General features: G+C 42.2%; 1 protein-coding gene across 4 annotated transcripts in view; it reads left to right on the forward strand.

The window, feature by feature from the left end:
• The window catches only part of SYNE2 (spectrin repeat containing nuclear envelope protein 2), a 188227-nt gene that overhangs the window by 119617 nt on the left and 41927 nt on the right, over nt 1–26683 (forward strand). For all 4 annotated transcript variants that reach the window (XM_064511951.1, XM_064511952.1, XM_064511950.1 and 1 more), the window contains 22 exons: nt 225–356; nt 925–1077; nt 1331–1540; nt 2721–2822; nt 3932–4051; nt 4215–4415; nt 6204–6377; nt 6962–7093; nt 9018–9214; nt 10281–10413; nt 11342–11524; nt 11971–12117; nt 12796–12972; nt 14541–14696; nt 16041–16190; nt 18526–18696; nt 20347–20480; nt 20811–21015; nt 22919–23098; nt 24488–24616; nt 25234–25388; nt 25727–25874. In XM_064511951.1, coding sequence (XP_064368021.1) covers nt 225–356; nt 925–1077; nt 1331–1540; nt 2721–2822; nt 3932–4051; nt 4215–4415; nt 6204–6377; nt 6962–7093; nt 9018–9214; nt 10281–10413; nt 11342–11524; nt 11971–12117; nt 12796–12972; nt 14541–14696; nt 16041–16190; nt 18526–18696; nt 20347–20480; nt 20811–21015; nt 22919–23098; nt 24488–24616; nt 25234–25388; nt 25727–25874 — 3489 coding nt within the window. The remainder of the gene's footprint in view (nt 1–224; nt 357–924; nt 1078–1330; nt 1541–2720; nt 2823–3931; nt 4052–4214; nt 4416–6203; nt 6378–6961; nt 7094–9017; nt 9215–10280; nt 10414–11341; nt 11525–11970; nt 12118–12795; nt 12973–14540; nt 14697–16040; nt 16191–18525; nt 18697–20346; nt 20481–20810; nt 21016–22918; nt 23099–24487; nt 24617–25233; nt 25389–25726; nt 25875–26683) is intronic.

A 26683-nucleotide genomic window follows, 5' to 3' on the forward strand; every position in this document is an offset into this window, starting at 1 on the left:
AGAGGCTCCTCGTTCAGCCAGACTCCCAACAGGATGTAACCTACCCAAATGGTAGAAGGGCAATTTTTTCCCAGGAAAAAGGGAACCCTGCTATCCAGATGCTTTATATTAATGCCTCGAAACCTTTATATTAATGCCTTTTGAGAGGAGTATGATGTAGCTGTATGGCCCAGTTTTCATATGAGCTGTTAAGCTAACTGAAGTGTTCTTTTTCCAAATCCTAGATTACAGCAAAGATGAACATGCTGCCCCGGGGATTGTTCACTAGTGCAGGGACCCCAACGGTGGAAGAACTGAAAACTTATACTGTCCAGCTGGGAGATATAAGCCAAGAAGCAAACGTGGTGCACGCACAGGTACAAATGGCATTCCCGAGCACTGCAAAAAGTACCAGGGATTGTAGACACAAGACACCATTTGAGCACTGAGAAATATAGCTAATAATCGTATTATTGCAAATGAGGTTTATTGTAGTATAGCTTTTGCATCAGGTATGGAGTATGCTAAAGAATGAGATCTGGATTTTGAGAGGAGACATTTCAACTATGATATTTCTCTTACTGAATACACAGACCTGCTAGTGTGGGTAACGATGATTACTCCTCAAATTGTATTAAGTGAGGAACCTGTGAATGATTTCAATGTCTGTGCAGTATTGGAGCTGACAAGGCAAATTGTGCTGGGCTCACTCCTGAGACAGTAGAGACCTGTAACACCACAACCTGCTTCGTACACAGTGGGTCACAGTCTCAGCTTTGGCCTTGGGAGCCCTGAGGATTGCATGCACACAACCATCTCATCCAAACTTCATTAGTTCCCTTTTATTATTATTAGCTGACTGAAACTCTAACCCTGTGCAAGTGAATGTGTTTTAGCTGTGTCTTGGGAGAAAGTGCTGAAAACTTGTGACTTGCCTTTACCCAGGAAAATGTGGCAGGGGAAGTTTCTTCCAATTTGGACAGAAAGCTGTTTGAGCTGCTGCTGGCGATCAGCCGGTGTTTGAATAACATGGAGGAGATGCTGAACACCTCGGTCCCCTCCACTGAAGAGGCAGCCGTGCAGCAGGCTCTTTACGAGGTAACTGTCCTAAAGCACCCAGGGAAGGAGAAACCCCAGCAGATCATTGTTGTGACAAAGTGTACAGGGCCTCACATCTTCTCTCTAGTTTCACTGGTATAACTCAGGAGTAACACCACCGAGCCATTTGGTGGTGCACGGAATTGGGCCTTTGAGTAACAATTAACAACTTGAGTCCTGCCACCTTTTAATGGCAAGCGTCCTTGGATGGGAGACCATTTTCACTCACGTTATCTTTCTTTCAACCCTTTAGACTCTTTCTGTCGAGTTGCAAAAACTTCACACTGATCTGAGTGATAAGAAGGATGATCTCTTAAAGTCTATTACCTGCGCTGGTGGGAGCACAGATGTGTTCTGTGAGTGCTTTAACAACTTGCAGGCGCGGCTGGAACAAACTCAAGCTGCCACTGCTTCAAGGAGCAGTTCAATGAAAGCTGGGCTGGATCATAATAGCAATTATCAGGTACTCCACTGCCAAATGCACATCTTGTTTCACAGCATCTGTTAGACTTGTCACTGCTAATGCATTTGGGTTACAAATGAGCAACCTATAATGTGCCTCCCCCCACACCCACTAAACAAACTTATCTTGGCCTCTCAAAAAACAAATTAATTTTGCTGTTTACCTGACAGCCTTAGAGGCCTTAATCACAGTAGAAAATTTACATGCAGAAAGTATGGAAGTAATTTGGGATCCCAAGCATACTTATCTACAGGCCAAAGCACTTGTGCTCTCTGTGTGGAAGGATTTGGCCAGTGGATGGGCAAGTATTTTCTTCTTGCTACCCTGTGCATTCAGGAGCAATAGGAGTTAGTGCAGTGCTGTAGACTCTGCTATTCACATAGTATTTGTTGTGATGGGCACACTTTTTCCTTCTCGTTGCCCCATCTGGCACTGGGGTACTCTTAGCTATGCTTTGGAGATTAATTTGACTCTTGATATTTCCTTTTACTATTCACAGAGATTTTGTGCCACAGTATTGGAAGCCGCTGCAAAATTGCATTTTTTTAATTCTTCTTCTTCTTTAGAAAAGCAGATGGAAATAATAAGGAACTTTTCTGTACGTTCTTGTGAGGGGCTAAATCTACTGGCTAGTTTTGAAAAATACTCAGATCAGGTATTTAGGCTGAAGAAAGGAAAGAAAAGCCTGGTCCTTGAAATATATTTCCAATGTCCAGCCGAACTCCTCAGCATTAGGATGTAGTCAGTGATGCCGATGTAGTTCTTCACTGCTGAATAACAGTTTCTGTGAGGAGCATTAGGTGTTGCTTCCAAAGAGGGGCAGGACTGGCCTTGCAATGTTTACTTGTGCGGACTCCATTGAGCACCATCCGTTGCCATTAATGGGCTCATTTTCGCATTTCAGAAGAGAAGAATTTGTATTTCTATATGTTTCACAGATTTTTACAGTCATAGAGGATCATTGTGACAAAGTAGTCTGCTTTCTTACACTGCACAGGACAGTGAATTTCCGTCTCTGAATTATTGCTTTGAGTCCATAATATATAGGCTTTGTTTTGTTTTTAAAAGAAAAAAGTGTTTTTGCCATAAGAACTCACCATTTTATTTGCTGTGTAATTTTGTCTGATTATTACTATATTCCTGATACATGATATACTTCTGATATGTTTTTCTTTTCCAGAACAAAACCAGGCTGCTCTATGATCAATTAACTGAGAAAAAAGCTACTCTGCAACAATGCTTGAATGTAGTACGTGGACATAATGTTTCTGAGCAGCTACAGGTAATTTGATTCAAAGAAAAAATCTCTCAGCGCTAGCTGGTATTTCCTGTCTTTATAATTTATTGAAGTTTCATATATTCTAAAGTTTGAGTCTCACTTAAATTTTTAAATGTTAGGGGAAGGAGAGAGTCCAGTATCCCCTGCACTTCTCCCCCACCCCTTACTACAACCCCAATCCATGGTTGGACCTAATTCCAGTCCTTTTAGTAGTTGGAGTGGAGGAACCAGTCCCTCTAGTACTTCTCAGATTGAAGACACCCCACATCATGTCAGGGAAGAAAAAAGGCCCTATAAAGTACAGTAAAGTAAAAATCACGTTATGCCTTTCTGTATGCGAAGCTTTAACTTTTTGCTGTGGGAATAGGGCTGCAATATTTATACCTAGTTGTTCAGCAGTCATAAGCACGTTGTCATAATATGGGACTTGACCAAGTTAAACTATTTTCTTCTACCTTCTTAGGGATTAGCGGAGAATTAAAAACGAGCAGATTGTACTTCTCCAGGAAAGACATCAACCGACAAACTGTAGGCAGAGCAAAGAGAGGTTCCCCCCAATCTTTTTTATTATAGACTGCAGTTTGTTAGACTCATTACCTCATCTAGAGGCATAACTTTGTGCAAGGCTGAAAGCTACGTTTGTAACTGCTGAAGCCCCAGGTAGGACTGCTGCCTTAGACGTATCCTGCCAAGTAACCACTCTTGGGAAACAAAGGCTAGAAGTCCTTAACTTCCCTTCCTTCAGAGGGAACCTGTGCAAGTCCAACCCTGACTGAGTCTTTCCAGTTCATGACAAAAATGGTATTTTATGAGGCCGTGATTCCTTTTAATGACTGCTCTTGAGTAAGCAAACAGAAATGTACGTTGGACATTGGACTGAGATGCAAGACCTGAATTCCCACCCTGGCTGTGCCTGTGTGAGCCCAGTAAGCTGTGTCATGAACAGTCCGTCCCCTTAGCTTAGAAACTCATGAGAGCAGGGAGTCTTACTGTGAATTCATGAATTGGTAGCACAGTGGAAATCCAGCCCCTGGAGCTGCTTGCTGCCAGCAATAATGTAAAGTCTGATGGAACAGAGCTCTTCCTAATAGTTTATTTTGTCTTGAATTCAGAAAATTGATGCCTGTGCTTTGGAGCTGCAAAACCTTGAAACTCAAGTAGCAAAACTGAGAGGTCATGGGGAAAGATTTCAGTTACCCATCACCTTAATCCAGGAAGCTTACAAGTTAGAGGTAAGAGCACACTACAGTTACCTTCACTAGAAGAAACCTTGCTGAATAAAGGTATTTTTAGCATCAAAAGGCTGATGGTTATTTTGCATTCTGGGCACATGTGCTCAGGTTTGTAGGATTTATTTTGTCTTTCATGAACCACTAAATCTTGTTCCCATTCTAGGATGTTTTGGATGACATGTGGGGGATTCTGAGAGTGAAGTACATGGAGCTGAACTCTCCTTCCATCAGTGAGAGCCAGTATGAGGACTTACTTCATGGATTTGCAGAACTGGTAGCTATTGGACGAGAGAAGATTGCACAAGATCCAAAGCAGCTAACGAAAAGCAGAGCAGCTTTACAGTCTCACCTGGAAAATCACAAGGTATAGTGTGCTCATCACAGCATGGCTCAAATCAGCAAAGCCAAAGCATTATTTTCTCTGGTTTCTCTCCAGTGTCATGCATAAGAATAACTCTTTCTTACGGCATAGGGAGGGACTGCAATACTTGGTGGTCTGTTTAGATCAAGATTCCTGTTTTTCCAGTCCATTTAACATTACTTTGATTTACCTCAGATCGTACCGATATGTCAGGAAAAAGCATTTCATTGTAATTTTTGGTGATAAATCAGCAGTGAGGTTCCCGAAGATGCTGTCTAGCAACTGGGAGTTGAGGCTCCTGGTCCTGTGTGCCTTCATGATCTGATGGAAGGATCTTACCCATAACAGCACGTTGCTGGATGGAGGATGGTTTGGGTTCCTCCCCTTGGCAGCTCTGTGCCCCCTGTATCTAGCTGTTACATGCTTGATGGAAGATGCTGAGAAGCCACCTGCATCCTGACCATGCTACTTCTTGACAAGAAGCCCTGGCCAGTGCTAGTCACTGAAGGATGCCTCTGTCATGTTAAGACCTTGATTTCGCTGTCCATGTAGCTCAAACTCTCTTAAGAATTGTTTTGGGATGCCAGACACTGTAAACCACTACTCCAGTCATAGGAAGGGTGTTTGTTACTTACTCTCAGATTGCCCTCAGTAAGGTAAATTGTTAGGAGTTTATTTGCAAAGGAGAACAAATACAGAAGGTATTTGCAATCCAAATATTAACACATTGATTTGGCTTTGAGGCAGGTATACAAAAGTAAAAGGAAACTGCAAGAGGTCCTCTCCATGCTCCGGCTAACAAGCCCTCTCAGGATGCTTGCACAGCCTGTGACAGGGGTACAGTCCTTAAGTGAAGCTCTTGTGCTAGGTATTAGTTCTTAGTAAAGAAGATCTTTCAATAAAGAATATGATCTTGTATCCTTAAACCCTTTTTGTGGGGGAAAATGTTCTGTTCAGATTCAGCCTTCTCTGAGGTTCATCTGAGCAATAACTGAATTAAATTGTTACCTTATAGTTATCCAAAAGGATTATTGTGCCCTACAATTTAGCCCTTAGAACTGCTAATACCCTTAGTTATGGCTCAGAGCCACCTCCCATTTAGGTGAACCAAACTACATAATGGCTGTCTGGTGATAACTAGCTCACACTAAACTCTCTATAGTTAAACTCCTCCTTCCATCTGACCTACAGCATCCTTGTATTTCATATGAACTCAAGCTCCAAACATAGATCGTTTTCTTTAGAAATATATAAATGAAAACAGTGCACCCAGCTGATCACTTGTTCTTGACTGAAAGTAAAAGCATCAGTAACCACCCGTCTTGGCGTGATGCAGAGTTTGGGGTAGAAGGCTCCTGTCTCCAGCTTTGTGAGACCCTGAAACTGGCCATGCTTCTTCTGTCTTCTCCGTACTCCTGTTCTGGGTGTGTGCTCTCTCGAGAAGAATCTCCAAGTGTGTTTTACTTGACATAGGTACTGCAAATGCAATAGAGTGACTGAGACTTGCAAGTCCTGAGCACTCGAATGAAGAACGACCCATTGCAATCAGATCAACTGTACTATAGTTTACCTTTACTTAGAGTATAGAATATTATATAGATAATTCAGAGGGACTTTTGTTAATTCTGAGATGAACTAGTATGTAGTAAACTCGAAGTATTGTGATTCTTACTAAAATCACAAGCCAGGTTTTCATGTTAGAAGCACTTGGATTTAATGAAGTACATGGCAATAACAGAAAGTAGACTTTATTGTAATACATTAAAATTGAGTTTTAACTTGTGCTTTCAGCGCTTTTTCCACAAGCTCATGACCCACATGGCTTTTATGCAAATGTTTTCCAAGAAAGTGGCTCCCCCCATCCTACAGAAAAGAGAGGAATTCTGGAGAGAGCTGGTGAATGAAGTTGGATTGCTGGAGCAGAAGGCCTGCCAGTATGGTATACACTTAGAGAGCTTGTTAGAGGTAATGAACCAAAAGAAACCCAGTGTAAAAGTTTAAGGGAAGAAGGGAAGAGTTGCATATAAGAGAACCCTTTCTGTGCTAGTGATTCTTTGCCTAGTAGTTATCCCTTCCTGTCTCCATTGGATGGCAACAGTCTATTACTTGCTCTGTGCGTGTCAGTAAACTGGCTTTTTAACCTGAAAACCTCTGAAAGTGGATGTTTCAGACCATTATTCTGACGTGAGTGGGACTGTATGACTTTTTTGTAGCAATTTTTGAGTGCCTGGAGTGACAAGAAAGTCATTTAGGGCACATAAATACCAGTACCACCTTAAAATAAAATTTTAAAATTGATCTTAAAACATCTCTAGAGGAAGGGAAAAGACCACTTTAAAGTAAGAAATCTTGAAGATGTTCATTGAATTAATTCTTCTGTGGTGAAATCATGTCTGTCTTTAATATTTCCGTGTTACTCACCTGTTTTCATGTTCTGTTTTGTCTAAGCGAGAGCTATTGTTGCTAGAATAAGCTTTAAGGCCTCAGTCTTTGAGATGTAGCAAAAATGCAGAGCTGGATATCTGTTAATAGCACAACGTGTTTTTTAGGAATGGACAGGATTTGATGATGAATGCCTAGCTTTCAATAAAGAGTTAGAGGCACTTGCCTCTACGTTGCCTTCTGTGAATTTGGTTGAAGAAACAGAAGAAAGATTGAGGGAAAGGATTGCGCTTCTCCAGGTATTTTTGTGTTTGTGTCTCTTCTACTGGTTTTAACTGTTTTTTGTGTAGATTGGTAGAGCTGGCAAAAAGATTAGCTAGAATATGAGGAGAAGATGTTTTGCAGGGCACTATTTCCTCTATGTCCTCTTCTGTGTGTGGATGCATACTGGAAACTTCCACGTTACTTTTAAAAGTAGCAGGGGATCGGGCTGCTAATTTCAGCCAGTGGCTACAAGTTCACCTAAGTGGGAAAAATAGCTGTAGCTGCTTTAGAACTCGGTCCTCAGATATAAAACTTTGGGAATGATCGCAAAAGCAGAGCAGCCAAAGAAGATGGCATGAAGGCTATGTGAATCCCAAGGACAGCAGGGAGCCTTGAGGTGAGCACTTCTGTGTAGATCAGGAATGGTTTTTATGCCTGTAGAATAGGAGAGCCAAGCCAGTGCCTCCACATATCTGACCACCTGGTTCTTGTAAAAGGCCTACTGGTTTTAACAGCTCTTCCTCAAATCCTGAGAATTCAGAATAAATTGTCCTGACTTCTCTTTGAACAGAGAGAATAAAATTTCTTTTCCACAGAATGGCAGATAGGATCCTGATTTGTTCCCAGCTGCAGAGAAATGTTGCATATCTGATGGCAGAGTTACACCTTAATTTAGAACATCATCAAGTTTGAAACATATGATGAGTGTCTCCTTTATGGTTGTTTTATAAAATTAAGAAGAAATAGTGTTCAACAAACTTCATGTTATATCCTCAGAGAGTGATCTGCATTCCTCACAGGGAAAAGGATTTGACCTTTCTCTGTCTTCTAATCTTCTACTAGAAATTTTGGAATTAATCAGTCTTTGGGTTTATATTCAGTTCAGTTTGATATTTAGATTCATAGACTATAACAACAGAGAGAATTACTGTGATCCTCTAAGCTAGCTGACTGCATAAAAGAGATCATAGGATGTTCCCAGAAAATTCAGTCTGAGCTGTAGCGTATCTTTTGAAATAATTCAACAGTAGGTATTTACAATCGTAGCAGCTCTCTAATGCTTTTCATGCCTGTCACAGTGAGACAGGACACATGCAATGTTTTCATATTTATTCACTGTGCAGGTATCAGGTTTTCTTTGTCTATTTTTTGAGTTCTTAACTAGCTCTTCATGCTAAGTCTTTTTTTTTTTTTTTTTTTTTTTTTTTTTTTCTTAAAGCCATCAGAAACAAAATAGTAAGGTTTTAGAAGAGGCTGAGATGACTCCCAGCACTGGAGCTTCACAGTTTCAAGGACAGAGCAGAATAAAATTCTCTGGGGCTTCAGGCATACAATTTCTGTGAGACAAATACCCCTACTAATTATAAATACTATACAAGCCCCTTCTGCCTGGAGAGAAGTAAGAAGCTTGCACATCACACTGGTTGCTCCTTTCTACTTTCTCCCCAGGACTGATTTAATTCCTGGAGGTTATTTTTCTTTCCCTTTTCTCATTTTGACCTTCTGATGAAGTGTGGCAATAGCGAAATGTTGCTTTGTTTGTTGCACTGATTAAAATTTTTAAGTAGGGTAGAGCCACAAGCCCTACTAAGAACAGAAGGGTGATAGCTTTCGCCTGGGGACAGTCATACATCAACACAATGCAGCTACATCTAATAGTGTCTGTCCATAGCCTGAGGTTTACAGGCATTGAAAGAGCCCATTAAAACACAACAGTCATTCTGACTCATGTATGAAAGTATGTCCAGAGTTGTTTTGATCTGTCCAGAGGAAACTGAGAAAAATAATCCATGTCCCTTTTGCATAGAATGAAGTACAGATTCATTCAGTTTGGAAAATAAGATACCCAACAAAAGAAATGTGAGATTGAGATGTTAGAACAAATTATGTGTGTTTTGCTAGCCATGTTTTCGATTTTTTAAAATGTTATTGTTATGTAAACTTTCCATATTCTGATAGCAAATCAAAAGCAATGTTGATGAAAAGCATGCCAGGCTGTACCAGATGGTGAAAGAAGGGAAGAAATTGCTGACTGCTGTGAGCTGTCCAGAAATAACAAGCCAGATTGGGAAGCTGGAAGAGCAGTGGTTGTCCTTAACCAAAAAAGTTGGCCATGAACTACATAGACTTCAAACATTACTCAAACTCTTGGTCAGGTGGGTTATAACTCAAAAAGTAATTAGAGATAACAACTAGAAATTAGTTTCTGACCTTTTATAGATGTATTTTGTGAAATATGATAGCAAAATAATAAACTTGATTGCCCCTTTTACCTAAGAATGCAAAAAAGCAGTGATGGGTAGACAAGTGGCACTTTGACTCACCTGATCTTCTCCCACTATGTAGCAGGCCTTTTTCCCGCTTATTTTTGCAGGAACAGTGTTTATTGATTGCTGCTGTTGCAAGGTCAGTGCATCTAGCTGAGAGTCAGCTGGACTGAGCTGCAGTTCATACGCTGGAGCTGGTAACAGACAGGCCCTAGGCATTTTGGTCTGCTATAAGTGCAAGCTAGCCTTGACTGCCGTGCAAAGGCGGAAAGCGCAGCTGTGCACGTACGCACTGTCCACCTTACAAACATTCAAGACCTGGCTGAAATGCTGCCTCAGCCTGTGTTTTGAAGTTCTCCAGAGGAGCAAGACCCAAGCATGCTCGATGCCTTTGCCCAGCCCAGCCCAGCCCAGCCATCGATGCAGTCAGTCATGGCCATTCGGGCAGAGGCAGGACGGGGCCTCGACAGCCCAGGCCACCAGCCCATGTACCAACTTTGGCTCTCCCTGTCCCTGCTCTGTGCAGTCTGAGGCCAAGCCTGGCCAGACCAGTAGCATGGACAGAGCATGCCTGTCATGCTGTTTATTGGTATTTATCCCTCTTCTGTAGTCTGCACCTTATTCTCCTGCATGCACCATCTCCTCTGGTGGTCTTGACCTCCAGCAAAGCTCTTTTCACCTATGTGGGCTTGTGTGAGGAGCTGCTTGGTGAAGACTGAAAGAGGATGTTTTCAGAGAGAGAAGACCAGCTGAAAAGAGCTGCTAGAACAGTCTTGTGTGAACCTCTAGCAAAACTGCTGTATCGCACATCAGTTCACGTTGTGGAAGTGCTCCTGCGAGGATTCTGTAGGAGTGCAGGTGCCAGAATAGCACATGGCTCCTGATAGAGAAGAGGAAAACTCAGAGGGTGAGAAATGTATCTTAGGCTGTTTGTGTGCTTGTTTCCTCCCTGCAGCTACAACAGAGACTCAGAGGAATTAATGAAATGGCTGGATTCTGCTCAGCAGAGAATGAATTTTTGGAAGGAGCAGTCTCTCAACGTTTCACAAGATCTTCCCACCGTCAGGGATAACATCAGCAACTTGTTTGTGAGTCAATTCTGCTGCCGGGTTTAGATGGTACATCATGACTTCCAGTGAAAATGAGCCTTATGAGGGGTTTTTGTGCTCACAGTGACCTGGAAGCTGCCCACAGAACGTAGCACTGAATGGCAAAGTGCTGCATGCCCCAAAGCCACTGCGTTACCTGGTTGGGGAACTGTGAGGATGGGAGGCCACCACAGACCTTTCCTTCTGATTGCTAGGCCAGTCAGGTTGCATAAGTCAGAATGTGACCTTCTCATAGTGAGCTCCCAATTACAATGTATTGCTGCCCAGCCAGGATCTCTCAAGCATGTACAGCATGATAACACAGCTTCTCTCTTGCTTCTGGTGCCAAACACCAGATGCAGCCATTCAGCCCAACGCGGCCCACTCGCTAGCTAGATCTGGAGTGTGGGGCCAGGGAGCAGCAGAGAAGCTGCAGGGCTGTGGAGGTGGTCGGCCCCACTGGGAAAGCACGTGCTGACTTGCAGCCTGTGTCTCTGCCTGCCCCCAATGCTGTGCTCCCTTATACAACCCTCCTGGTGGTTCAGCCCCAACATGAGACCTGGCAAAGGGAGTCTGGCTCAATGGGAGAGCAAAGCATCGCAAAGGTTGGGCTGGCAGGGGTGAGCTGGCCAGAGAATCAAGGACCGGCTCACTCCTTGGACCACTGAGTGAAGAAGGGATGCCTATTTCCAGTCCCTTCAGAGTAAAAGATGGTATTTGGCATTGTATCAAGATGAAGGGGCGAGAGAAGGCCTTATCTGTTGCCAGAACGCATTAAGTTGTCTCTTAAGTTTTCTGAACTTTACAAACCTGCTAAAATCAGTTTGCTAAGCCAGTTCATCCTGTGATTGAAAACATGGTTTGTGTTCTTTATTTAAATAGATATATAAATATTTACCCTCTGTTTAATTTCTCCTGTGCACCTCAGACATTCTCTAAGGAAGTTGATGAAAAGTCTTCCCTGAAGTCATCCGTGGTGAGCACTGCCAACCAGCTCTTTCATGTGAAGCAAACTGATACTGCAGCGCTTAGGTCATCACTGGCAAAGTTTGAGCAAAAATGGGGAGAACTGATTACACAGCTCCCAGCCATCCAAGAAAAGCTTCATCAGGTGAGGAACAGTTCTGCTGCCATCTCTCAGTTCAAGCTAAATAATTACTTTAAAAAGTTGCTGCTGGCTTTCAGTTGGCTGCTGTGTAGGACCCACAAAAGCACCTCTTAATTAACTGTCTGTCTTTCAGAATATCGCCGATATTGTGCTGTGGTTTAATTATTACAGTATTCTTCCTGTGCGATTTTGCATGTGTCCATCATCTTTACAGTGTTATATGGAGGTCCATTACAATTAGAAATAATAATTTTATTTCAAACTTCAGAGTTCTCTAACTTTTCTTAGTTTAAGTCAGGTCCCACTCTGGAGCACAGGGTTCATTTTCAAGTTCATACCCAGATAATTGCAATTATAGTGTCCGAGCCCTTCTAAAAATAAAGATATCATCTTCCTTGATATTTCTAACAGGCGAAGTATAGAGGATTCATTATATGCTTTACCCCCAGCTTCAGATGGAAAAACTGTCATCACGGGAAGCCATTGGTGAACTAATGATCTGGCTGGACCATGTGGAACAACAGCAGGGACATGAGGACCCTATAAATTCACAAAGTAGTGCTGCCCAAGTCAGGAGCCTCCTTCAGAAGTACAAGGTAAATAGGAAGTTGTAAGTCCAGGCCTCCTGCCCAGTGTTTAGTTGTCACAAGGATGGATGCAACCTACCAGCGCAGTCGCATCCTTCCCTTTTGAGGGTTCCCAAAAGAGCCCCAAAGGTGCATTAACATCTTCCTTTGTAAAAACCCATTTTGCCTCCATGATGACACAAAACACTGCCTGCCCTACAATACAGGCAGCACTGCCTGCTGTGCTGTAATCTCTTTTTCCTCATGCTCCCCTATCTATCTGTCTCACCTGTTCTCTGTCTCTCAAATTTAGATGATAAGACGTGTTGAGTAGGAAATGCGGTGTTAGGCTTTGCTTCCTTAGGAAGGCAGACTGTGCTGTGTTTTGGCCTGCCTTTTCAACGAGAAATACCTCATAATTTTGGAACTCAATAATCAGGATCCAATTACCTAGAGAACAGGGATTTAGGATATTACGTTTCATCAAAGAAGATAATACACTAGAAGAGAGGGACCAGATTAGTGTCCCTGCAGAGAGAGTGGCTGCAGCAGATGATATTCTCTGCTTAGGCGCGGAAATGCCAAGGATGGAGACTGATTGCCCCAACCACGGGAAGGATTCAAGCCATGCTTGGTACCTTCGTAGAAGCCAGGGAGATTAAAATTGCCAAACTAGTTGTTTTATGTGTGTTTGTTTTTTTCCTCCAGGAGTACATGATGGAAATGAACTTTAAACAGTGGATGGTAGATTTTGTTAACCAGTCGCTCCTGCAGATGAGCACTTGTGATGTGGAAAGCAAGCGGTATGAAAGGACAGAATTTGCCGAGTGCCTTGGGGAGATGAACCTGCAATGGCACCGGCTGCAGGCGTCTCTGAACAGAAAGGTTCGATCATGTTTCATTGATTTCTCTCTCACAACTTTGATCTCGCCTATGCTAGTGCTCTGTATTTGCAAGTGGCATGCAAGTCCCAGCAAGGTCTGGGAGGGTAAACTCCCCTGTAACTCTCAGGAGGGAAAACATGCAAAATCTGCTCTTCGGGAGAGCCTGAGAATCACTCCAGTGGACTGCATTAGGTGGAAACAGTAAGATTCCTCACATGAAGAAAATATGGTCAGTGCAGTGTCAGCAAGGACAACCTCTATTGAGAAAATTATTTAAAAAAAAAAAAAAAAAAAAAAAAGGAAGAATTTGAAGTCATGTCTGTAGGAGAACCTGTTAGTGAAATCTGTTGAATGGAATGGAAGCTGGAGGGGTGCTGTGAAATTTGATACATTTAAAACTTAGTAGGTAAAAACGGTGGCTAGTTTATGGAAAGAAGTGCTATGCTGGTTGGTACAAACAGCCCGGCCCTGCTCAGCAAACACAGCACCGAAAAAGCAAACAACTCCTCCGTGTGACATAAGATGGGAATGAGAAACAGGGATATATTAAGCTACCATGCATTTCCCAGTCATAAGTATTGGATTTGCCAAGAAGTAATTAGTGTTGACAGCCACGTTCAGATGGAGTGCATGGCCTGCTGGAAGGGCTCAGCTGGGGTCTGTTCCCTGCTGCTGGTCGCACGGGTTGCCGGAAACGGGTTGCTCTGTTTCTGCATGCTCCTTCTGGAGTGACAAAATGCGCTTTCCATTCTGGAGCGGTTTTAAGATCAGCAGCTGAAAGGCGAACTCTAGGTGCACAGTGTAATGCAGGTGTCATCAGATGTCTGTGCAAAGCACAAGCTTCTGTGCCCCAGTGCACAGAAAAGCTGGTGGGACCCCTGAGATATCTGGAAGATTAGGGGAAGATCAGCGTCCCAAAATGTAACCATGAGGCTGCTGAAACAAATCCCTCTACTAGTATGTTTCTCTTTCGTGTCTATACCTCTCTTGAGCTTACAGGACACTGAGAGAAACCTCTCTCAATTTTTTTCTGGCTGGGAAAGTCTCAGAAACATCTTCAAGTGGAAAATTGAGTTCCTGCACGATTGAATTTTCCACGATGAAATTTCAATTTTGTTAAAGTTATTTTTTCCATTTTCTGACCTTTATCAAGAAACTGCTTTGTAGGATTTAAGAGATTCCTGTGGCCAAAATTGAAGACAGGAGACTTAAGCTCCCTTGTTTCTCAGCATCTTTGTTGATGGGGTTTTGGGAGAATGAGGTTTTCCAACTCCATACGAACTTGCCTGGGTAGCCCAGGATCCCCCAGCTTGTCAGGTCTGCAGGCTGCCAGCTCCAGCTCCCACGCTGCCTTTTTTCCTGCCCAAGGGAAGTGGTCAGGCACTAAAGAGCCAGAAAACCTTTTTAGCTTTCCTTTCAAAATATTTACATTCAAAGATTTTTTTTTTTTTTTTTTGGTTTGTTCCTAGTTAGAGAAAACACTAATCTCAAAATCTGTCATGAAATGGGGAACCATGTTTCTGCCCACCTCAAGGTTTAACTGAGCTAAAATAGTTCTGCAACTTTCAGATACAAGACCTGGAACACGTTTTGGAAGATATTACTGAAAATGAGAACAAAGCACAGACTCTAGGCAAGTGGATGGAAGCACAGAGTGATCGACTGAGATCTTTACGAACCCCAGCAAGTCTGATCTCTGCACAGAACACGTTAGATGATTGCAAGGTAAAGCATTATGTATGTGTGATATTATTGCACAGAATATGTTTAGCACTTTGCTGAATCCAGGCTAAAGAACTGCACAGAGTTTTGCAAAAGATGTAAAGGGAGTTGCTATTTCCTAGAAGAATACTACAGTGTCATTTTAATTAAAGCATGGTAACTTCAGGTGATAAAGAGCCAGTTCCTCTACCAATGTGAATTGCCATTTTATAATGGTTTTTCCACCTCTAGCTGAAGGTACATCTCCTGTTGTTCTGTGAATTTTGGAGTGTTTTGCACCAATAACATTCTGAAATTCCTCCAACAGAAATAGTTCTCTTGGTTCAGCACAGCTATGCCAAGGGCTATTTATTCCATTAGTTTGAAGAGCTCTTTGATGATAATGTCATAGAGACTACACAGGCCCATTTGGAAGAATAGTAACTCTCTATAATCCCGTCCTAGAATGTATTCCCCCTGCACCAGTCTCAAGAATCTGGGTTTACTTTAGTTTTGTTGGGTTTTTTAAGGCACCAGCTCCATCAAAATTAGGACAGGTGTAGCCAGCCAACAACTGGCGCCTATTACTCTGATAGTCTGCCGTTTTCATTCAGTACAGTGATCCCTCTCTATTTTTTTACGTGGAATATTTGTTCTTTTATTGCCATGGTTACGTGTCTCTCCCATTGTAGGCTGCTATTATTCCCTAGAGTGCTCTGTTATACACTGAGTTACTCGTCTGTCTGAAACTCTGAAACCCATCAAGAGGCCTGGATGGGAGAAATACACCGGGTGTCTTTGCCTAAAATAATAATCTGATCCCAGCAAGGTCCAGTTCTAAGAATCAGGTGGCTAAAACGTTTCATAAAAATTAATTTGCTTTGTAAAATTGAAGTTGAAATTTGAAAATTTTGGGGGACAGTGAAGTGGGTGAGAAAAGGTCATGGTGAAAAAGTCTAGCATTATAGAGAAATGTTGTGGTCCGTCGTGTCGTGTGCGTGAACATTTACACACATTGTGAAAAACTGTGTTGAACTTTCGCCAGTATGTCAAGACTAAGTTATAGTCTTGCTGATTGTGTCGGGGAAGTTACCCTTTCAAGCAGCCCTGCTGATTTCAGTCGGATTTCTCCCATGGGTGGAAATAGCCTGTGGCTAAGTAGAAGAGCTGAAAAAAACTTTCAAGCAGTTGGTAGGATGTCAGGGTCCTTCATGCTGAGAAGTCAGTTCCTACGTTACCTTTGCCTGCTAGAGCTAAAATAGTAGTATTTTTGTGTGGCTAAAGAACTACACAGGATTGGTTTTAAAGCTGCTTATATGGGAGAGTTTTTGTATGGTCTCATAAAGAGAGTTTTTTTCCCCACTTTAGGAGCTGGAAAATCAACTTGCAGCTAAATCGAAAACTCTTGCTGAGCTCAAGCAGAATGTGGCTTTGGAGGATCATCCAGAACAAACCCCGGGAGCTGCATCTGTCAGGACAGCCAAACTGTGTGAAATGAGGGACCGTGTCGTCAGCCAGGTATAGGCTTTGTTTGCATTAAGATGCCCCTCTGGTATATATCCTTACCACCAGTGTTACTAGTTTTCTTCAAGGAATGGCTGTAGCTAGTGTAATGAAGATGCAAAATATGCCTTATGCCTGATCTTAACCTTTGTAAGAACTTCCTTTTAATTCTGTACCGTGCTAACCGTGAATCCATTTCCAAATTTGAGAAAGGAAAAATAAATAAATAAATAAAAAGGATGATCTCAAAGCATCTCGATTACAGGGGAAGGAGGGACAGACCCTCATTTGCAGTTTAAGAAGACAAAGAAATAGTGATGGTGTTTTTCTGCCAACTAAAAATGGAAGCCTTGAACTTTCTGATTGGATCCACTTCTCTCTCTCATACCCTGGCCCTCCTCCCCTGTAATACACTGTTGGAAGCTGCCTGCTCCTCTCTCACTGGAGCTTTTCCATCTCCCTCCTGCTCTTGCCTTCCCACACCCAGGCTGCTTTTACTGTATTCAAATCCCTGTGTAGTTCCCAGTTGCTTCATGGATAGCCTGGCAGGTTCCCTAATCCGTGCAAACTGACTCACCAGCAGTTTGCATATATAGTTGCATTTGCTTTATACTTCCAACTGATCTTTTTTACCTAGACATAATAATATACAATAATGAGTACATTTATAGATTTAAATTTGTGGTAATAAATAGCCATGTCCTGTAGGGGACTGTATGTGATTCAGTGATTGTATTTATAGTTAAAATTGCCTAACATTTCCCTGATAAACAACCTGCTTTTGTTCCTCAAAACTTCATCAGACTGGAAGCCTTTTGCTTGATCTCTTCCACGTGCGTTGTCTGTCCAGGCTGGGGCCGCTGCTTTTCATTTCAAGTTTCAGCAGAAATGATGTGGGTGTTTCTTAGCGAGAGAGCAGGGATATTTTTGCATGCGTGTATGATAAAAGGGAAAGTTTTTGCTTTTGGTGTGGAGCTCAGGATTGAAATTGGCAGGTTTAACAGTGTAGTGCTTTTATCCTCTTACAGCTGCTGTGGGTCGCGTTAGTTTCAGTATTTTTATGACTTAAGTGTTGAACTTAGAAACTGCAGAATATTCTTATAATCTAGCAGTGTGTGTGTGTGTGTGCACAACGAAACATGGAGTGCAGATTTGTTCTCATAGACAACTGGCCTCAGTAGGAGCCTGGCTGTGACTTTGGACCCAGGTCTAAGCCATGATAGTACTGTCTGGAGGGCGATCTCAGGACTGTGAGTCTGGCCCAGAGATGTTTCATGAGCACAATGTCTTTCCATCATGTGTGGGCAATAATTAGCTGCAGGCTACTGATAGCAACTAAAGATTCCTCCCGCCTACACCGGGATTCAAATGAGAATAGGAATGATTAATCCATCTACTCTTGCGTGGCTGGAGTGAGGATACGTGCAGTCTATCCAGCACGCGCCATGGCAGAGAAATGTCGTCATCTCCCATTGCGTGGATGCCTAGTCAGAATCAAAACCTGGCATCTGGCTTTGCCGGATGTTTGTTTGCCTGGTTTTCGTGCTCTTCTCAAAGCATCTGGTATTGTCATCACTGGAAACAGATATTGAACTGAATGAATGTTTTGTCTAGCTTGGTACATGCCTCATGTACTTACCTGATACGGAAAGGCAAAAATGACAAAATGCACTGAAGCAGGTCTGCCATTTTGCTTTTGCAATGTCCAGGAGTATGTGGCAAATGGAAACCTTGCTTGCCCCAGTATAGTTTAAATGGCTGTAATAATGAAAGAGAAAACAGTGAGGCAATCCATCATGTCATTGCATATGAGAATCCTGAAATTCCTGGATTGTATTTCTGGCTAGTCCGCGTTGTTATAGCACAGTGGCATAAAGGGGATGATAGCTCTCGCGAGTGTTGTAGTAGCATCTTCCATACAAAACAATTTCTGTTGAAATTTTGACTAAAATGAAACTTGATCAAACTATCTGTTTCCCAGCAAGACTAAAATTCTCTGCTTTGTCCCTTTTCAGATTGTTTTTGGCAGCAAGCAATAAGCAGTTCTTCGTTTCAGTACATTTTACTTTCTTGGGGCTTCTGTCATCATTTCACTGACAGAAAAGTGCTAACTCTGGTTAAAATTTTATTTCCAGCAAATTCTTATACTGCACTCCAATACAGTGAATACTGCTTACAGCTTGCTTTGAAGCCTACGCGATTCCTTACAAAGAAGGAAAATATTCCAACTTGTGAAATTCTTGTGGATTGTCATGGAGTGAGCACTGAGCTGAGATTTTTGAGTCAGCTTAAAAGTGATTTATATTTCAGCATTGTCCAGGAAATAATAACAGAAGTGTTTTGTTTACAGGCTGCACAGTTAAGGACCTCCATGCAGGCAATACTGGAGCAGTGGAGACTGTATGATGAAGCTTATGGAGAAGTCAGCCTGATGACGACGAGATATTTGTACTGCATAGACCAGTGCAAACCTTCTGTGGTGTCACTAGAAGCTTTGAAAAACCAGGTCAAAACTCTCCAGGTAAATGTACTGAAGTTAAAAGCTGTTGTCTTAATCTCATGCTTCCTTCTGTGCCTTTAAACAAACAAACAAAAACCCACTAAAAAACCCAGAAATTTTTATCTCAAGCAACTTCCTATTTATTGTGTGCCAGTGAAGTCAGTTGAATGTTTTTCACCACCAGAGGACTGTTGTTAGACTTCGTACTCTATTTGGCATGTAAGTTGAACTTATGTGTAATTTAGGTACCAGGGTTCAGGAGAGAAATCTAGCAGTGCCTCCGTTTTGGACTGCGAAGGTCCTTTGATGTTTTATTCAGCCTTCTGCACGTGCCTGGAGGCCTCTCCCTGTGAAGCACCAGCTCCTCATGCTCCACTGCAGTGTGGAGTCCACATGGACATGTGCACTCCACCACCAGGCCTTGTCCACTAGGTCTATTCCACCTGTGTCTGATCCACATGGACAGCAGTTTAGCTCAAAATACAGCTGGCAAAGGAAAAGGTGATGCTGTCGTTGTATAAGTTTGCCTAGAGGTTGTTCACCGTTCACCAAGGAGGTGAAAGAGATTGGTTCTCAGCCCATTGGCCAAAGGGAATGTGTGTCCCATCACTTGTGCTTCGCAGGGGAATGCCCTACTGCAAGGCTGCAGCGTAGCCTGGAAGGCGGCCCCTGCCCACTGATGCTGGACCACAGCACAGAAATGAATGGGGACTCATGGGACCTGGGAGAAAACTGGCAAACGAGCCCACAGCAGTCCAGCCCCAAGTGAGAGCAGGGGAGCTCAGGAAGGATCCCTGTGCCCAGTGTTTCCCGTTGCTCCAGCTCAGAGTCAGGCATTTGGTCACCCTCCAGAAAGGGGGAGTTTCCCACCTGGGCTCTGAGTGGCTCTTCAGAGGCACCTGCGTCCCTGCGTGGGCAGCATGTGGAACACAAGTGCCTGGTGTAAATGCTCTGGATCATAGGAGTCCTTTGCGGATACAGCTAAAATCCACTTACCTAGCTTTAAACTAGCATTGAAAGGCTGTGTAGATGCTCCTGTTTCAGTTTAAATGAAGCCTGTTTTTGCACATTTTAAAGTCACGTCAGAACCGGTTCAAGGCAAACTGAGGTTATGCACCCAAGTATGCTTCTCCGCAATGAAGTCTACACAAACACTTTCCACCTCCACCTGGGCACATGTAATGAGTTGGGGAAACTGGGCACCTTCCTCCTCCTTTTCCTTCAGCAACCTCTGTATTTTCAACCTGGATAGGTTCCCAGATATGGTCCTTGGCAAGGTCCTACAATCGCCTGTATCAGGAGCTGTGAAGCCAGCTTTGTCACCAATAGGAATGTCCCTGAAACCATGGCTTAAAATAAGACATTTTTGGTTTCTAATGGATTAGATTAATTGGTTCAAAGTTGCAGGTTTGTTAAATGAGCTTTTTCTTGAAGAACAAATAGATGAACTGGGTTTAAAATAGCCCACCTAAACAATTTTTTTAACTTGGATCGTTTTACCTCACTTGTAATTTTGTAATTTTTAGGATCAGATGTTACGCCTTTCACAAACAGTTTGTTCTGTGCTGCAGACAGGGTGGCATTATTGTTACTGTATTCTTACTAATCTGTAGGGGTGGCTGTGCTTAGGTCATTCATCTCCACAACTAATCACAGTAATACATTTTGCAGTCTCTTCAAGATGAATCGGAGAACAGTGAAGAAAGTTGGGCCAAGCTCCAGGCTGCTGCCAGTAGTCTGAAGAAGAACTGCTCCCCCTCCTTCGCAGAGATTATCGAACAGAAATGCAATGAGGCACATGCCAGGTAAGCTTGCAGAAAGGGTCCCAAGTTATTAGCATAAAAAAAAAAAAGTTGCTGAGACAGGACTTGAACGGCTGACAGACCTTTAAATCTATATTGGGACTGCTTAGCTGAAGGTGAAGAGTAGCTGATGCTGCCTTTTTGTGATGGATCGCAGAACACAAAATGGTATTATGTCAGCTGCTTTCCATAACATTGATGCAATTGATGATTGTTATGCTTTCCATAAAGTGAAAGCAAAGAAACTCCCCCACAAATCTTGCATCAAATCATATTCTGATCCAAGAGAATCTCCAAGGAAAAACTTCTTATCATCATCTGATATGATGGCAGGTGGAGCTCAGTAAATGAAGACATCACCGATCAACTGCGGACAGCTCAAGCTATCCTGCAGCTCTGGGAGCCCTACGACACTTTATGCACTGAGGCAGCAACCAAGTTAGAACAACACGAGGAGCAGTGTGCACGGCTCTTAGATGCTCACATGCCTGAGGATAACATGATAGAAACCCTGAAGCAGAGGATTCAGGATGTAAAGGTACACGAATATGTTTTTGCTGCCTTGTGCAAGCCTGGATTTATTTTAAAAAGAAATCAGAAGAACACCTTTGTATTTCCTTTAAATACTTTGGCCAGATGCTGAGACAAAACCAAGCTACAGTTAGCATAGGATGGGAAGAGAGGGCAGCAATAATCTTGGCCCCTCTCTCCCATACGCAAAGAATCAGGGCTGTCAGAATCATTAAACCAAAAATGATTTATTTTGTGGGGCTATATATGGAGGAGAGGTAGCATCTACTAGAACAATAGCTGGAAAAAAAGACCATTTTTCTAGAACACAGGACCATCTTGAAGTCTTTCAGAGTCTTTTCTTTAGATGGGTTTTATTTGATTTGGGGGATTTTTTCGCCTGGCCTGATAAGTTTACAGATTTCTGAGCTCATTAGATTACTCCAAAATACTTCTGACTTTTGGCAAATGAGACCTCATGCTGAGACCACAGGGTACATTTGACACTCTCAGGCAGCAAAGCTGTCATTAAGTTCTGACACTCTTGGTTTTTTTAGACTGCAAGAAAGAAATATAATAATCCTTATTTCAGGACAGAGCAATGATTCATCCTGCTTTATGAACCTTTAGCAACACATTGGAAATGGTCCAAAGTACCCTGTTATGCATGTGGCCAACCGCGAAACTCTACATTACAGAGAAGAGAACTCGTGTTTCTTCCCGTGTCAGAAACAATTGACAGCAGCAACACTTGGACCAAAACATTTTCACTTTCTTCTGATCTCTTAATGGCTGAGAGACATAAGTTTATATATGTCAGCAAAGAGGCATCAAATTTTCTGAAAATGAGACCAGGAAAAGTTTTGCAACTGCTTAACATGGGACAACCGCTAGAAAGCCGTTAGTGCTGTAGATGTCTTCGTATGTGTGTGGGGGCACATGCAATTTATCGTATATTTTGGGAAGGGTGAGGCAGAAGAATGAAGAACAGTGATATGGCTTACGAGATACAGAGATGTTGCATTTGAAAGCAAATGGGCATTTTAAACTGCATTTTAATCTCTCTAATCTTCCTCTAGTATATATTAGGAAAGATTATCGGTTTATGGGACTCTGTCATCACAACAAGTACAGATTAAATCCAGTATGCAGAGTAAGATATCATAATGGGTTATTCAGTAAATGGCGAAAGTGGTAGTTTACAGTATGACCCATTCCAAAGATGGGGTCAGGGAGTAAGAGCCACTTTGCTTTTTAGGGAAATGTGTCTACTCTGTTATCAATAAGAACAAGTATTTATTCATTACTCATAGGAGAGACAATATTCAGCAGCAAATTCCAGGGGTTTTCCTGGCTAAAAATAAATGATGGTTGTAGAAATCGGTGCATTTCAAGATGACATCCTGCCATTACTTGGAGGAGTGGAAACAACTCACTTCATTCTTTCACTGCCTTTAGAGTTTTATTTTGTAGCATCATTTCTGTAGTAAAGGTGCACAAATAAAAACAATAGCATAATCCTCAGTGGCTAGGGGATCCAAAGTACTGATATGTTTGTAAAACAATAGCTTTTTATTATCTGTAGCATGGGTCAGTTTCTCCATCTGCTAGCATAAATCCATACTGTAGAGAGGGATATTGTAATTTCTCTCCCTAATCTCCTCTGTAACAGTACTACCCTGCTGTCTAAAGTCACTGCTGTCCCATTGAACTTTGAACTGTGCTTTTCCCAGCACTAGAGTCAATGGATGCAATTCCCATTATCATCAGAGTAAAAGACTGAAGCTTTCATCACAGCTGAATTTGGCTCCCAGAGGAGATCAACAAAAAGAGCTTAGTTACAGCAACAAAAGATACTAAATGAAAGTGGCATATGAATGAAGATCTGATTCATTTGCTGCCTTTTTTTTGCTTTCCTCTTCTCTCTCCAGAATTTACAGCATGGCCTTCAAACCATCGAGGGGTGCCGTTCCCAGATTTCTGAGCTGGCAGACCAGATAAAACAGCAGGCTGGGACCACCACGCAGGCCGTTCTTTTGCAGAAGCTGCAACCGCTCCAGAGAGCATCCTATTTAGAAAAGATGCTGCAGCGGAAATTAGATGAATTCGAGGTATATTTCTCAATAGTAAATTAACTGTCAGTGCAAGGTAGCTTCTCCACCAGAGCCATGCAGATGCTGAACTGAAATTAAATTTGAATGAAATGAAGCTTGACATTATGGTCAGCCATGTAAAGAAATAATATGTGAAGCCAGAGGGACTCACGAAGGAAGAGATGTGCCCTTCTCACCTGCTTGTTATATTGTATTGCTCTAACAAGCTTTTCTAAGCAGACCTATTACTATCAAGGACTACAGGACCCTCAGATGATTACCAGTTAGGAAACATTTTCATATCCTATGAACATCTTAGCAAGTTTGTAAACTTTCTTGGCTCTGCCTTGGAACAAATCTAAGGGTTTCTGTTTGCTTTGATAGAGATGAACACAATGTACCTAAATAACCAAATGATTATGATCATTTGGTGTAATTTTGAAGATTAGATTCACCTCCCTGTTTAGGCAGAGTAGGGACCTGGATCTAGGTTTCCACGTATGATGCTCTGCTCACGGGAGTGCTATGGGATGGGCTCTCCTCTGAGCAGGTATTCCTGAGAAGACTTCCAAGCAAATGTACTGATCGAAACCCGTTCATTCCTTTCAAAAGGTCTGGTTTCAATGAGTTGTTATGTTCTAAAGTAAACCCAATTCTCAAGAAATTTCAGCCAACTCTATTTATGACTCCGTCTACCAGCACAACTCAATGGCTGGAAGCCAGGTATCTTTCTGAAGATAACAGATTTTTCATATTCCCTGTGAACTTCACACTCTGTGAAAAATTTCATTTCAATCATTTTCTCTGGTGTAACCTTATAGTATTAGCACAAAACTGTCTGTCCCCCCACACCAATTTTTGCCATTCACTCCTCACAAAAATATCACTGTTTCAGGGCTGTTTCTTCTCCCTGACCCAAAGAAACAAATCCAGTGAATAAGGGAGTGGGGTCCCAGCCCTACTTATTTCTTTCCACAGAGCTCACATGATCTGTGCAGCCTTGGCTGTAGGCACGTGGGAGCAGGCTCTGCATGTAGCTCAAAGGAAGTTCATTTTCACAAGTTTCTTGCCTCTGACAAGCGAAGTTCTGGCTTTCCAATTTCACAATAAATCATACAGCCCAAAGCTGCAGAAAGGTGTCCCATATACCCCCCCCATTCCTTCCAGATATATATGAATCTTTCAGGATTTAGAGGTTTGATTTCTTTCTGCCTGCTTTGGCTTAAATTTTGCCCTTCTCCAGTGCAAACACTGAAAAAATTCAGTGAGTGAGTTGTAAATACATGAAGATTTGGTTTTAACATTTGTTTGCCTACTTGAGGATATGGCTTATTGCTCCTTTTTGTATACTGAATATATATAGTAAACCAGATCAAGATTAACGTAAATATGCAATATTCATCCTAGTTCAATCTTTTACAACTGGAGGATTTCAGGAACTGTCTTGAAACGCTGGAGAGTCATGTCAAGAATTGCGCAGATGCCTTAGATAACCTATCTCTAGAGGGAGAAGCAGACAATGCAGAGCTGCTCATGGTATGTTCAGATTCCCAACTACAAAAAGATAAATGCTTATGATTTAAGTGTCCATGGGATACTAGCTCTTCTCTACTTCAAGGAACTCTTTGTGTCCTAAGTATCATAGTTATGGCACTTGCATATGAGTTGCTACAGTCTCATGTAGACCATGAAATGCAATGATTTAAGTTTGTAAAAACTCTAGATTTGTCCCACAGGCCAAATGGCCTGCATGGAGGGGAGGAAAACCATGTAGATTTGGGATTGATGGGAGATCCTTTTCCCTCCCTTGTTCTGAACTCCACCAGTCATCCCAGGAACCCCTGGGCAGTGAGCAGGAGCTCAGCAGCTGGCAGTACCCCCTTGCCCTCAGTGTGGGGTTCAAAGTAATTCTGCATGTATCGCTCTTGAGCTTCTGTTAAATACTGTCAGAAAAGTGGGCCCCGTGTAGGGAATTGTGATTTTTTTTGTTTCCTATATTCTGTGAAGTTAACACAGAAATGTTGTCCTTTGGGTTAATGTCTGGATGCATAACATTCAAATGCTTCCTTAGTGTTACAGAAGAGGCTACTATATTTCTTTGAAATGAATGAAAGGCAGTACTTTTTGCAGTTACTTTTATTTTTTATTGCCAGAATCATACACTGGAGCTCGCTGCCCTGTCTCCAAGCATAGAAAGTCTGAATGAAGCGAGTATTAAGCTGCCCCTCAGTGACTTCACCCTAAAGAAAATGCAGAGCCTGACACGGCAGTGGAGTCAGAAAACAGCAACAGCTCTGGAGCGCTGCAGGTCAGAAATGCAAACAAAATCACTGCTAACCAGTTCTTTTTCCATGACGAAAGTCAAAACCAAATTAAAGCATATGAAATCTTGCAAGCTGTTCACAGCTTTCTCATGGGACTTTCCAAGAATTCCTGCCCTTCTAACTTACTTTATTATTCAGTGGCTATTTGCATTCCAAGACACTTGGAGCAAAAATATGGATGTACAGAGGTGAAGAAGGTAGGAAAGTGCCAAGTAAAACCCCATTGTGTTACTATTACTAATCACCATGCTAGACTGTATGCAAATATATCTAGAAAAAAACAACAATAAAATAGATTTTGATTATTTCTTTTGTTTTACAGTGAGCTTGAAGGAACTCAAACTGATGAAAAGAAGTTTTTTCAGAAGTGTGAAAACTGGATGAAATTCCTAGAAAAAATGAAAGAGGCCTTAAAAGCAGATATTCCAGGCCGGTTTGAAGAATTGCAGGAGCAACAGAGGGTATATGAGGTAAAGCTATCTTTAAGAATGGAAATATCTTCTTGAATTACAACAGTTGGGAAAATTCTTCAGAAAATCCTATGGCTTTTGAAATTAGATCTGGGCAGAGTTTTACCATGCATTTTACTCTTTTGAAATGTGGCCTTGTACTTATTCAGAAGGAAGGAAAACTCTGAAACTTTTCCAAAAGGAATGGATGCCTGTCTGCAGGGATCAGACCTTTAGGAGTCCTTAAGTGCTGCATCGTGGAAGGTCCTAGATTTCCCCACCCCTGTGGTAACTTTCCTGTCTGGCTATCCCCAGCTCTGAAGCCTGTGGTCCATGGCAGCTTGCTAGGCAGTTTCCTGGGATCTAGCAGGAACCTCACTGGTTTCTGGAAGAACTGCATTTAAAACAAAACCTTTTCACAGCATATTTCCATTTTGACCAGTTGGTAGATTTTGATGGAAATCTGTTTCACTGATGTTTTTCCAAACACTTGCTATTTGCTACAGAGAACTGTAGTGCTCAAGTGTGCAACAGTATCTATTCAGAGGATAAGAGTACATGGCATATTAGCAGTAGTATGTGGATGCAGTTCTAAGCAAAGTGTGTATAAACTTTGTCCTAGTGGAGGGAGGATGGAAAAACAATCAAGATACAAAATAGTTGTGGTAAATGCTAAACATTATGAACTGAAAGTTAGGGTGAGCTTTGTGCTGACTGTGGTGGACCAGAGCTTCACAGTACCCTAAGTACTGCTGCTAATTCCACAGTGTTAAGTCTGTGCATTAATGATACTCATTAGGGCCTGAGGAAAGTGGGTGGTTTTTTTTTTT

This window comes from Dromaius novaehollandiae, chromosome 5, assembly GCF_036370855.1.
Source record: "Dromaius novaehollandiae isolate bDroNov1 chromosome 5, bDroNov1.hap1, whole genome shotgun sequence".
In the NCBI taxonomy this organism is placed as follows: domain Eukaryota; kingdom Metazoa; phylum Chordata; class Aves; order Casuariiformes; family Dromaiidae; genus Dromaius; species Dromaius novaehollandiae.